Source organism: Puma concolor, chromosome D1 (genome assembly GCF_028749965.1).
Source record: "Puma concolor isolate L17-30 chromosome D1, mPumCon1.1.hap2, whole genome shotgun sequence".
Lineage (NCBI taxonomy): Eukaryota > Metazoa > Chordata > Mammalia > Carnivora > Felidae > Puma > Puma concolor.
The window spans coordinates 70,572,517-70,587,064 of record NC_141676.1 but is presented as its reverse complement, the minus strand read 5'-3'; the positions used below and the strand labels follow the sequence as shown (position 1 = coordinate 70,587,064).

Here is a 14,548-nt window from a genome sequence, read left to right as displayed (position 1 = left end):
GTAAGTAACAAAACCTACAAGAAAGGAAAAGAGTATTCAGAGAGTTTGAAACAGCTGGAGCAAAGATCTAGTCAGCAGAGCAGAAGGTCTGAAGTAAGTGTGTATACACACATACGCCACGTGTGCAATCATGCATGCTAACATGTATGCACACCCACAATGAAGACCAAGAAAAAAGGTGTCGTCAAAGTGTAGAGGGGCTGTGGTCTTGTTTTCCAGCTCTAATATTCTGAACAGGTAATTATAAAAGGTTAGAAGCCAAGAGTTTTACTACACTATACAACTATATTTATAGCAATCTTTGTTATCTATGTAACCAACCCATTCAAAGAATAACAATAAAGCCAAAGGGAGACTCTAGATCCAGCATGATCAAACAGAGCACTTATTTGCCTACATAGATTTAAGAGATGTTGAAAGTCCCTCTCACCTCCAAAACAGATCTTCATTTCCTCTCACAGTGCCTGAAACCACATTTGCATTACTGTATTCTGTTGGACATTCAGGATTTTTCATTCATTAATAAATATTTGCATTAAGTTGCAAATATCTCTGGACACAGGAAACTTATTAAAAAATAGCTGACAAAGATAGATACCTGAAGAAAAACAGAAATAGGAACAGAGATGCTGAAAAAGAAGATAGGAGAGTAGCAAACAAAAAATGTCTACTTCACCATTTTACCATCTGGTCCTAACACAGAAGGAAAAAACATTACTGTTGTCTTTCACTGAAAATTTCATCTCCTGAAGGCCAATATCCTAAATTGGCATAAAGTTTCCTTTGGGTTTATTTTTTTATTGTTATAACTTTCCAGTATGCTTTACCAAATTATACTCATTTCTAACTCTATCAGTGTATCATACTCATTTGATTCCATACATAACTTAAAATGGGAGAAAGAACTGGGGACCAAAACAGAGAAGCTCATAAAAAGAAAAAGTGACGCTTCAGATACTGAAATGCCATGCCACAAAACCTGGAGGCCATGAGTCTTGATTAGTCCCCAGAAAAGCCTGCTTATGGAGACTGTGTGGCTGGCACCCCCGGAGCAAGTAACTTGGAATGAATGGAGCCCTTAGTATTTTGTATTAATTGAAGTAAGACATTTAAGAATCTGGCACTTCAACTAGTTCATTCACACTAATTGAACACAATGCTAAACATTATCCTCAGACACCAAACTAAAATATTTAACAACCTATAAACAGTGCCCCAATATTGAATTCTTTGTCTTATTTAAGTCAAAAGGAACCAGATTACCTTGTTATGGCTTTAACAAAGTAAACAGGAGTTGGAAAAAATCCAAAATTGCTCAATCAATGTTACTTTCTACCAGGCTCAAGCTGTTAATAAATATATCGTAAATGAACTTAGCCTTTTTTATCTACACTTGTATGTGTGTTCTTAATAAGAATGTAATAGATCCCAATTCTTAATCATTCCCCCTAATTCCACAATTTCTCACCATTTCCTGTACTAGTTTGCCTCTCCTGTTGACTTTTATTTCCATCATAAATTACTCTAATAAGAAGTCAGAATGCAAACATAAATTTTATAAACACATACTGTATATATGCCTACTTAGTAATTAAAACCAGCCTTCTTTAAATGTAATGCTTCCTTTCCAGTACTTTCAAATAGGTACAGGCTATCCTGCATGGGACATTATTTTATAAGCAATTTTTAACACCAAAAATGGAAAACATGTCTTTTTAAAAACATCAGATTCATAACAGTGCAGTCACTGAGGCTCTTTCTCCCACAAGAGTGTGTGTGTGTGTGTGTGTGTGTGTGTGTGTGTGTGTGTGTGTAGTGTAGTACATGGAAAAAAATATATATATATATAGCATGCTGCATGCAAAACAAAAAAGCCATAGCACTTCTAAATCTATATACTGTTAGCAAGGACTAAATTTCCTTCTTAAAAAAAAAAACAAAAAAAAAGCTGAAGAATACAGTATACTAAATTTTTTGTTAGAAAGTTAAATAATGTAATTGTCTTAATTATGGTCATTTAAATTATCATTTTTAATGAAAGTATAATTAATTATCAACACTGTTAAGTAAAATATTTAAAAATACTTATTGGGGCGCCTGGGTGGCGCAGTCGTTAAGCGTCCCACTTCAGCCAGGTCACGATCTCGCGGTCTGTGAGTTCGAGCCCCGCCCGCGTTGGGCTCTGGGCTGATGGCTCAGAGCCTGGAGCCTGTTTCCGATTCTGTGTCTCCCTCTCTCTCTGCCCCTCCCCCGTTCATGCTCTGTCTCTCTCTGTCCCAAAAATAAATAAACGTTGAAAAAAAAAATACTTACTAAAGTGAAATTAAGATAAAAATTTTTGATGCTGCCATAAATGTAAAAATTTGCATTTATATACATAAGCACAGTAGTCCAGACTTCAAAAGAGATAGTCACGAAAATTAAGTTTCAAGAGCCTAGTGATAAAGATATGAATTATACTTACTTTTCAAAGCAATCAAAAAAAAGTTTTTTTTTAATTTTTTTTAACGTTTTATTTATTTTTGAGACAGAGAGAGACAGAGCATGAACGGGGGAGGGGCAGAGAGAGAGGGAGACACAGAATCGGAAGCAGGCTCCAGGCTCTGAGCCACCAGCCCAGAGCCCGACGCGGGGCTCGAACTCACGGACCGCGAGATCGTGACCTGAGCTGAAGTCGGACGCTTAACCGACTGCGCCACCCAGGTGCCCCAAAGCAATCAAAAATTTATATTGACCCTGTGAATTAAAATTTTCTGTATTTCTATAATACTTTAAAATTTACAAATCAATTTCATATATTCTAATGTAAATGATAATTTCTAACTGAAATAAAATTAAAATAATAAATAAACAAAATATTAATAAAATTAATTAATAAATAAAATGGTTACCTTTCATCTGGAACTTTTGCATCATGACTCCTGCATAAGGTGACTGACTTAACATTCCCATGGGATCTCCCAAGATTATGGGTAATTAATGTCATGCTAGCTACAATTCACCCCTTTGTCTTCCACTCAAGAAATATTTCAGGATCCAATTCAGGGAAAGTTATGTTATTACAGAGATAATTAGGATATTTTCGATAGCACAAGTAAAAATATCCTGGAGCATGCCTCACAGCAGATTGCACTACAATACTGTTTCTTCATACCATCTTGAAAACAACCACTACAAGAGACAGGGTGGGTAAGAAGATCACCAAGAGATAAAGTATAGGTTCCACATGCTTACTACAAATTTTGCTTTGGTAAAAGAGTAAAATACATTAGTATAAATTTTAGAGGCTAACTAAAATAAACTATCTGTAAAGTTTAATCAAATCAATTTTATATGACATTTAAATTTTCTGGAGCTCTTATAATCTCTTATAATAGCCTGAGAACTGGCCCCAAGGCTTCCAATACTGTTACCCATCTTCCCTACAGTCTCTTCTTCCCAAATCAGCTAGAGTAACTGTTTGAAAAGGCAAATCATACCATATCACTCTTTTGTTTAAAAATCTTCAAAGATTTTCTATTAAACATAAAATGTAAACTTACCATACCCGACAAAGTCCTAAAAATGAACTGTCCTTTGCCTATTTGCCCAGTCCCATTTCATACCATTCTGTACAGCCATAAAGTCACCTTGGCTACAAATCAAATGTACCAAGTTTGTTCCCATCTAGGGACCTATTTACTTACTGTTCACTCTCCCAGAATACTCTTTCAAAAGACGGTCTCAAGATCTAGCTCATTAGAATACAAATATGACAAAACAAAATCTCAGCTCTGAAAGAGCTTGCCAGGGTAATAACAGAGAAAAGAAGCAGAGGAGGAAAGGAAAAAAGAAAGAAAGAAAGAAAGAAGAAAGAAAGAAAGAAAGAAAGAAAGAAAGGGAAAAAAAGAGGGAGGGAGGGAGGGAGGGAAGGAAGGAAGGAAGGAAGGAAGGAAGGAAGGAAGGAAGGAAGGAAGGAAGAGGGAAAAGAGGGAGGAATACAAAAGGAAAGGACACTGCTCCTACAGAATCATAAAGTTCCATAGTAGAACACAGGAGAATATAACCTACTCTAGAGGAAAGATTTCTAAATTGAGATGTGTCACTGTCTTAGGTACATGACCAGAAAATAACAATGACACATAATATGTATCAAATGGGGATTATTCTATTTGACCCTCTATACCACAGAGGAGTCCCACAAGTGTGTGTCACTGACAAAATCGACAAAATCCCCCACTTTGCTATGGTCATCTGATCCAGGATCAGATATACTATATCCAAACTAGGCCAATCAGATTCCCTCTCAAAGGATTTGTAATTTTAGTGTAAGGGCAAGGGGGAGAGGGGAGAAATGAGGACATTGGAGCTGAATTACTACAATGATAGTGTCATATTTCAAAAAAGGCCCTACTGCTGAGTTCCCTAAGGCTGCCCTAGTTCCAGTCTTTCCTGAGACTGGATTGTTAAGAATTTCCCTCAATTTCTGTGAAAGATCTCAATGAATCCCTAATCTCTTAATCCCTATTTTTGTCTTAAGCTAATCAAATTATTTTCTGTTACGTAAACCAAAGCAACTGTAATAGATATATGTGAAACACTGTGAACGTACAATCATCCTAGTGAAGGGCTAAAACAGATTAAGGGTTATGGATCTATTCCAAGGAGTAGTATGAAGTCACTAAATACATATGAACTATAGTGATAGAAAGAGAAAAATATTAATGTCACTCACTTCCAGATGCAGATTCAAATCCTAGTTGCCTATTTGCTACCTATCTATGTATTGTGAGTTTGAACAAGTAATTTAACCACATTATCAGTCTGTTCCCTGAGCTGCTAATGATAATAATGTTTGCCTTACAGGACTGTCTGAAGATTAAACAAGATAAAAGATGTCAAAACACTCAGCAAAACATCTGGGAGAGAGTAGAAGCTCAATAAATGTTAATTCTCACTTTCTTTCCCAGTAAGCATAAGATGTGTAATCAGAGAATAAATGAAAAGCCAACTCTGGCTAGAGCAGAGGTTAGCAAACAGAGCCATGGGCCAAATCCACCCACCACCTATTTGGTATGGCCCACAAACTAAGAATTTCATATTTTAAATAGAGACATAGGTTTAATATCGCCCCTGAAAAAGATGTTGAAATCATAAGCACTGGTACCTGTGAATGTGACCTAATTTTGAGATAGGGTCATTGCAGATGTAATCGAAATGAAGTCATATCAGATTAGGATAGCCCCAAATCCAATGCCTAGTGTCTAGAAGAGAAAGGAAACTGAGATTTGGAACCAAACACATGTACAAGGAAGAAAGCTATGTGACAATGGAGGCACTGACTGAAATGATGCAGCTAAGCCAAGAATTCTTGGCAAACATGCCAAGAATTGACAGGAACCACTTGAGGCTGGAACAGGTAAGGAAGGATTCTTCCCTAGAGAATTCAGAGTCTTCCAATACCTTAATTTCAAGTTTCTAGTATCCAGAACTGTGTCAAAACTGTTGTCCTAAGCCACCAAGTGTGTGGTAATTTGTTATGGAAGCCATAGGAAATTAATTAAAATAGCGTTTTAGTTTGTTGTTGTTTTTTTAATCAAAAGAATAGTATTTCCTGACATGGGAAAATTATAAAATTTCAAATTTCAGTATCCATAAATAAGTTTTATTAGAGCACTACCATGCCAATTTGTTTACATATTGTCTATGGCTGCTTTTGTCCTACATTGGCAAAGCTGAATAGTTACTATCGAGACCATATGGCCCACAAAGCCAGAAGTATTTACTATCTGGCTCCATATGCAAAGTTTGCCAATCCCTGACCTTAAGCATTAATGCCTGAGACACAAACAGTAAAGCTCTAAAACGAATCTGTACCAACAAGAGATGACTAAGTAGTAGCTAGATAGATTAAAAAACCTAAATGAATAAACAAAACACCGAGGGATTTTTATCATGGGAAAATGGTTTAAAGTTTTAAAATAAATCAGGATTTGGCAAAAGACTAGCAAAATACAAAGGCGCTAGTCAGGAACAGTCTAACATGTCTTATTTGTAAAACAAGTTAGAAAACAATAGTTGTTGTTATAGAGAAGCTGGATATGGTGGAAGAATGTAGAATAAGACTATTAATTTGCTTTATTATGCATCACAAGATAGGCAGAAAACATCCAGTAGAGGTTTCCTGAAAATAGTATCAAATGGAATTGAAAAACTGATTTAAAAATTCAGATACACATTGACACAACCTAGTCTTTTCTTTCCAGTCTAAATGCTAATTCTAAGCAATTAAAACTCTCTGTTGACTAAATGTTATAAAAACCTCTCAAATGGCCATGTTATAAATCCATCTCTGCTCTAATTCATCCATAAGAATACTTTCAGAATGACTGTCATAAAATAGAAAGTTTGATCGTGCAATGGAATTTCTGTAGTTAATTTTTTAATACGATATTACATAAACTCCTATGCTTAGTATATAATGTTCTTCAAAATTAGACTCCAACCCCTATTCAGTCCAATTTTACACCATTCCTCAATACTCCAAAAGCTTCTCCTATATTTGACATTGCTATATACATACCTATAACATCCTATGCTTCCTTCTTTGTAATACCCATTATGATTTTAATTACTTGTTTATTCTTCCACACTAAACTGAATTTTATGATAGGAGCATGCCTGTCAGTTTCACTACGATATACACAGCACTCAACCCAGTGCCTGGTATACAGGTACACAATAAATATACGCTCAATGAATAAACTAATAAAGGATGACTAAATACACCAGGCCAATTTAAAACTTCATTTTTGTGCGTTCTCACTTCTTTTTTTTTTTTTTTTCTTTTTTTTTCAACGTTTTTATTTTATTTTTGGGACAGAGAGAGACAGAGCATGAACGGGGGAGGGGCAGAGAGAGAGGGAGACACAGAATCTGAAACAGGCTCCAGGCTCTGAGCCATCAGACCAGAGCCCGACGCGGGGCTCGAACTCACGGAGTGCGAGATCGTGACCTGGCTGAAGTCGGACGCTTAACCGACTGCGCCACCCAGGCGCCCCTGTGCGTTCTCACTTCTGCTGAGAATTCTCTTTGCCTTGCTTATCTACTTGGAAAATATGTGTGTACTCATTCTTCAAATGCAGCCTCCTCAGTAAAACCTTTCATGACATTTCCTGACAAATTGTTGTGTCCTTTCTTCACATCACTAAAATAATATTTACTGTCTCATACTCTAAGGTATCTATTTGCCATTACTTACACTTGAGTTTCTCAAGGGACACGGACTATGTTTTATTAATCATTGTTTTCCCCAACACTCAGCCCAATGTATGGAATATGTGAGAAGTGAAAATATATTTGCTAAGAATATATATTAAGATTACATTACAAATTTAAGACAAAAAATAAAGTTCCAGACCATAGAACAGTGCACCTTTAAGTATTTTCTCCATTAAGAAGTTAGTTTTAATAATTTATTGAATAGTGCTTTAAACAATTATGATTGCGTATTTAATTAAAATTTAGAGATTAAATATCATCTCATGTTGCAAATTATTTTATTATAGTAATAATATATCCCCACAATAAGACTGAAAATAGTATTTAGAATAAAATCTGAAATTCCTTTTCACCAACATTCCCATTTCAGACATATTAACTATAATTAAGACATTTAGTACTTTTCAAATGAATCTTTTGATCCTCTGTCTATATTTTTAAACATACATATGAATATATATACATATGTTTGTACACATATGCTATAAATCTTAATAGATATAACTCATTAATTTGTACCAATCCTATTAATAAGACAGTTCAACTTAAATGCATCCAAAATAAATGTCATATTTTAATTATAATTTTCTAATATCTGGAATCAATTAAGTTCACAAAAGTTTCAAGAAGGCCACCCAGTAATAAACACAAAATAAATTGTGTCTGCTGTCCTGTTAGTGATAATTTTTTATTGCTACCTCAGTTTCAGATGTCAGAGTAATGACTTCCATATTCTGATTAAAATGCAAATTGAAGCCGTATGTTACAAATGCTTAGGCTTTCAATGTCACTGTTTTCTGGCTGAAAGCACTATAAAAGTATGTTTATAAAGGCTAATAATTATCCAGATGAATTGCACCAATTCTAATGTAGAAAATATGTAGTTTTACATTGTAAACTATGTCAACATATGAAGTTGTAGAACATAAATTATCAGCTACTGTCATATATATATTATTGGCCAGAAGTGTGTCAAAACTATAAAACAATAAAGAATAGATCTTAATTGATTTTCTTCAAGAGTAAAAACTGAAGGGGCGCCTGGGTGGCTCAGATGGTCAAGCATCCGGCTTCAGCTCAGGTCATGATCTCGTAGTCCATGAGTTTGGGCCCCACATCGGGCTCTGTGCTGACAGCTCAGACCCTGGAACCTACTTTGGATTCTGTGTAACCCTCTTTCTGACCCTTCCCTACTCCCTCTCTTTTTTTTTCTCTCTCTCTCTCTTTCCCTCTCTCTCTCAAAAATAAACAAACATTAAAGAAAAAAATTTAAGTAAAAATTGAAAAGTGATTTTATAAATGTAACTTCAATTTTCAGACTTGCTAAAGCAACTAAAATTATCTTTATATTCTAAGATAAATGAAAAGTAAACAAGGATTGACATTTATTTTGCTGATATGTGAAACTAAATTCTATATAAATCGATTTTATGTTTAATAAGTTTCTAAGACTATGCCAGAAGTTTCCCAAAGATCTTCTTAGATTGCAATTCCAAAATGACCAGCCCAATAATAAATTTAAATTACAGGCTTTACTCTTTTCTTTCTTGTGACATTAAACTAAAATTGCTATGTAAGGAAAACTCCCTTTTGTTTTGGAAAGCAAAATTATAAACAGTACTCCTAAAAAAACTGATGAGTATTCTAACTCAAGAATAAGTATTTCTAAATTTAACTATCTACCTAATATCAACTAGATGTAAAAAATTAATAGAAAAGTCAATGCCAGCTAAGCCATTAAATTACACAATTTATAGACCTCAAAGGCAGTAAACTCAATGTAAACAGAGTTCAGTTGCATAAGTATAAAAGTGAAGTTGACTACAAAAGCATTTACTGAAATAAAGAAGGACTGGCATGAGGTAGGGTAAAGATAAACCACAGTTCTCAAGACAAAATAACTACCTTAAAAAATGTCCCATTTGAAATATGGAGACAGAAATCTTTAAAGAATAAAGTCACTAAAGTCACTTTCAATGTAGAGAAAAAGAATCTATAAACTAACATGATCTAGCATTATTAAGGTATATAAGTCAGAGAAAGACAAATACCGTATGATTTCACTTATATGTGAAATCTAAAAACAAAACAAATGAACAAGCAGGTCAACAAACAAACAAACAAAAAGCAGAACCAGGCCCATAGATACAGAGAACAAATGGATGGTCACCAGAAGTAAAGGGGGATGGGCAAAATGGGTGAAGGGGAGTGGGAGATATAGGCCTCCAAGTTATGAAAAGAATAAGTCATGAGGATTTAAGGCACAGCACAGGGAATATAGTCAATGGTATTGTAGTGGCATGATATGGTGACAAATGGTAGCTACACTTGTAGTGAGCATAGCACAACTTATACAGACCTATAGAATCACTCGCTATGTTGGTACACCTGAAACTAATGTAACATTGTGTATCAACTATACTTCAACAAAAATAAATAAATACATACATGCATTTGTTTATAAATTTTCCTTTCGAAAGAAGTAAGGATTAATGAAATGTTACAGGCTTAAGCATTACAATGAATTTTTTTAAACAAAATAATGGACACTTCTTAAAGATCTGGCTTATGACATTTCATAAAATTAAATGAACTTAATACATTTTTTAAATATTAAGTGCTTAATTGGTCCCCTTTTTTAAAAAATTAGTTACCAGAGCTTCTCTTATAGAGCTCAATATTCCACATTTCTCCAAAATTCCCTGTATATGTTGCTATTGTTTGGGTTCAAAGATAACAAATAAATGTGATTATGCATGAATTTGCTGGAATAGTCAGTGCTCTATTCTAGACTTCTGTTTTTCTAGCTATGTGCAGGACTAGCTAGTTTGCTAAAGTCTCTGTTAAAAATGTAATATGCCACCACAAGTACAGCATCCTTGGTTAACTGATCTGTACAATTACTTCCAGACCTTGCACAGATATGTCCCTTAGTTCACAGTCAGCCTCAGTATTATTTCTTTTGCCCTTCTTATTTACAGTAGTATGCAACACATATAAAAACAGCCTAAGTGTTACACTGTAGTCTATGATGCACACATCTAACAAGTCACATAGGATTCATTCTTGTCAGTATAAACTACAACTCGTTGACACAGAAAAAATTATTCAAATTGATTTTTTTAAGTAGGCTCCACATCCAACGTGGGACTTGATATTTATCTAGCTGTGTTACAGGGAGGGGGCAAGCCTAGGATCTCCCTCGGCCATCTTAACTATTCCCCAACGTGAGGCTTGAATTCAAGACCCCAAAATCAAGAGTCACATGCTCTACTGACTGAGGCATCCAGGTTACCTGAAAGAAAGTATTCAAAAAGCAAACTCAGCCCTGTGGACCAAGTCTAATATACTAGCTGGAAGAATGATGATTCCATCTTCCATCCTTGGGCTATAAGCCATATTCTAAGTTTTTTCCCTTAATTTAATTTAAAATTTTCAAAAAAGCGCTTTGGAAGGTCCATAATATCTGAGAATAATTAAAACTGAAAAGTCACAAAGAGAATTTGGGTCAACTTAAAATAAGGACAAATATTCCAGGATAAATAGTAAGGAAATAGTCTAACTGGAACCATAATTTAAAAAAATAAATTTCAGGGGCACCTGGGTGGCTCGATTAAGCGTCCGAATCTTGATTTCAGCTGAAGTCATGATCTCACAGTTCATGGGTTCAAGCCCTGCATCAGGCTCTGCTCTGACAGTGCAGAACCTGCTTGGGATTCTCTTTCTCCTCCCTCCCTCTCTCTCTCTCTCTCTCTCTGCCCCTCTCCCACACATTTTCTCCCCTCCCCCTTTCTCTCTCTCTCAAAATAAACAAATAAACTTTATAAATAAATAAATACATACATATATAAATTATAATTATTATCAATTAATAATGTTCATTATTAGTTATATTAACATTCATAATTATACTTAATTATGTTTAATATATTGATTATATAATTATAATATTAATTATAATTAATGTTTGTTTATAAATTATTTATGAAATAATGTATGATTATTATTAATTAATTACAATTAATATTATTTGTTTATTTATTTATTTATTTATTGGCTTTCTTCAGCTGTTAATTGACAGGTCCACATTTCTCAGTGATTCAATTACTCCATAAATATTAACTTTTAGGGGTTTCGTGAAATGCTACATCTTTTAAAAGACCTGCAGTTTCATTTTGCAGTGATTTACACTGAACTTGCATCAAATTGCCAAATGTCTGCCACACAGAAGATCATCTAGAGACTGCGAAGGACAATGACAAGTTAACCTGAGAGAGTGTTTAAGGATTAGTGAGTGTTTTGCATTATACTAATTTTGGTTATACTATACATCCTAACAGCATTGGCCTGGATAATGAGAACTCCAACCCATAAACACATGTGGGTAAAAATAATAATAAAATAAAATAAAGAAGAAGGAGAGAAAAACAGACAAAGTCAGAGGGACGACATAAAAGTGAATACCTAGTCAGGTTCAAATACTTTTAACTATTTATGATTTTATTCAACTGGGTTATCACTTTGATTATTATAAATCAACATAGTATGCTTATACACTTATTTTTTAATCCAGCTTTCCTGAGATATAATAGAAATATACTTTTTTTTAAGTTTAAGGTGAACAATGTGATGACATCATACATGTATATACTGCAAAATGACTACCACAATAAGGTTAGTGAACATCTCCATCATCTAACATAATTGTCTTCTTTTTATGCTGAGAACATTTAATATCTACTATCTTAGCAACTTTAAAGTATATAATACAATATTGTTAACTATAATCATAATGCTATACATTAAATCCCCAGAACTTATTAATCTTATAACTGGAAATTTGTACTCACTGACCAGCATCTCTCCATTCCCTCTATCCCTGTCCCAGCTCAGGCCAAACACCATTCTAGTCTGTTTCTATATCATCTGCTTTGTTAGATTCCACATATAACTGAAATCATATAGTAGTCATCTTTCTTCATTTCACTTATTTCACTTAAAAAAAAACCCTCAATATCTGACCCAGTTATTCCAAATGGCAGAATATTCTTCTCTTTTATGATTCAATAATATTACATTATACACACACACACACACACACACACACACACACACATTTTCTTTATCCACTTCTTCATTGAGAGACACATAGGCTCTTTAAATGTCTTGGCTCTGGTCAATAATGCTGCAATGAACATGGGAGTGCAGATATGTCTTCAAGATAATGATTTCATTTCGTTCAGATATATACTTATAAATACAATTGATGGATCATACGGTAGTTCTGTTTTTAATTTTTCGAGGAACATCCATACTGTTTTCCACAGCAGTTGTACCAATTTACATTTCTACCAACAGTGCACAACTAACTGCTCCCTTTTCTTCACATCATCAACATTCATCTCTTGGGTTTTTTTATTTGTTTTTAATGTTTGCTTATTTCTGAGAGACAGAGAGCATGCAGGGGAGGGGCAGAGAGAGATGGAGACACAGAATCTGAAGCAGGCTCCAGGCTCCAAGCTCTCAGCACAAAGCTCAATGCAGGGCTCAAACTCATGAACTGTAAGATCATAAACTGAACCGAAGTAGAACACTTAGCCAATTGAGCCACCCAAGTGCCCCCTCTTGTCCTTTTAATATGGTCATTCTAACAGGTAGGACATGACATCTAACTCTGGTTTTGATTTGCATTCCCTGGACAATTAGGAATGTTGAGCATTATTCTGGGTACCTCTTGGCCACTACATGTCTTCCTTGGAACAGTGTCTATACAAGTCCTCTGACAAATTTTAATCAGATATTTTTTCATATTCCGTTGTTTGAGGTCCTCACATATATTTTGGATATAAACTCCTTATAAGCTCCTTTTAATGTATGATTTGCAAATAGCAGAAAGAGAAATAAAGAACAGAATATCATTGATAACTGAATCAAAGAGAATGAAATACCTAGGAATAAATCTAACCAAAGAGGTAAAAGACCTGTATTCTGAAAACTATAAAACACTGATGAAAGAAATCAAAGGCAACACAAATAAATGAAAAAATATACCATGCTCATGGATTGAAAAAATTAATACTATTACAATGTCCATACTACCCAAAGCAATCCACAGGTCCAATGCAATCCCTATCAAAATACAAATAGTTATTTTTCACATAACTAGAACCAAAAATCCCAAAATGTGTATGGAACCAAAAAAGATCCCAAACAGCCAAAGCAATCTTGAGATCTCAAGAAGAATAAAGCAGGAGGTATCACAATCTTAGATTTCAAGAATACAAATCTACAGTCATCAAAACAGTATGGTACTGGCACAAAAGGAGATACATAGATCAACAGAAAGCAATTGAGAGCCCAGAAATAAACCCAAACATATATGGTCAATTAATTTTTGACAAAGGAGGCAAGAATATACAATAGGGAAAAGACAATCTCTTCCATAAATAGTGCTAGGAAAACTGGATAGCCACATGTAAAAGAATGAAACTATAGCACTTTCTTATACACAGAAATAAACTCAAAATGGATTAAAAACCTACATGTAAGACCTGAAGCCATAAAATCCCTAAAAGAAAACATAGGCATTAATCTCTAGGATATCAACCTTAGCAATATTTTTCTGGCTCTGCCTTCTCAGGCAAAGGGCATAAAAGCAAAATAAACAATTGGGATTACATCAAACTAAAAAGCTTTGCACAGTGAAGAAAACCATCAGCAAAACACAAAGGCAGCCTACAAAGCAGAAGATATTTGTAAATGACACATCCAATAAGGTGTTAACATCCAACATTTATAAAGAACTCATGACTCCACACCAAAAATAATAATAATAACAATACTAATAATATGATTTTAAAATGTACAGGGACACCTGGGTGGCTCAGTCGGTTAACCATCCAACTCTTGGTTTCAGCTCAAGTCATGACCTCATGGTTCATGATTTGGAGCCTCACATCAGACTCTGTGCTGACAGCTGCAGGGCCTGCTTGGGATTCTGTGTCTCCCTCTCTCTGTGTGTCTCTCTCTCTCCCTCTTTCTCAAAATAAATAAATAAACATTTTTTTTTAAACTTTTAAAAAATGTGCAGAGGACCTGTCTTCTCTAAAGAACACACACAGATGGACAACATCACTAATCACTAGAGAAATGCAAATCACAACCACAATGAGAGCTTACCTCATACTAGTCAGAATGGCTCATATTAAAAAAACAAAAAATAACAAGTGTTGGCAAAGATGTGGAGAAAAGGAAAGCCTGGCCTAGTTGGAAAAAATGTAAATTAGTG

General features: G+C 34.6%; 1 protein-coding gene across 5 annotated transcripts in view; it reads right to left on the bottom strand.

The window, feature by feature from the left end:
* The window catches only part of TMEM135 (transmembrane protein 135), a 460,344-nt gene that overhangs the window by 355,749 nt on the left and 90,047 nt on the right, over positions 1-14,548 (bottom strand). Inside the window, exon 2 of one of the 5 annotated variants that reach the window (XM_086678531.1) lies at positions 431-598. The exons of the other annotated variants lie outside the window; for them this stretch is intronic. Within the exon in view, the coding sequence (XP_086534657.1) occupies positions 431-516 (86 nt within the window). The 5' untranslated portion in view covers positions 517-598. The remainder of the gene's footprint in view (positions 1-430; positions 599-14,548) is intronic. 5 annotated transcript variants of the gene reach the window in all.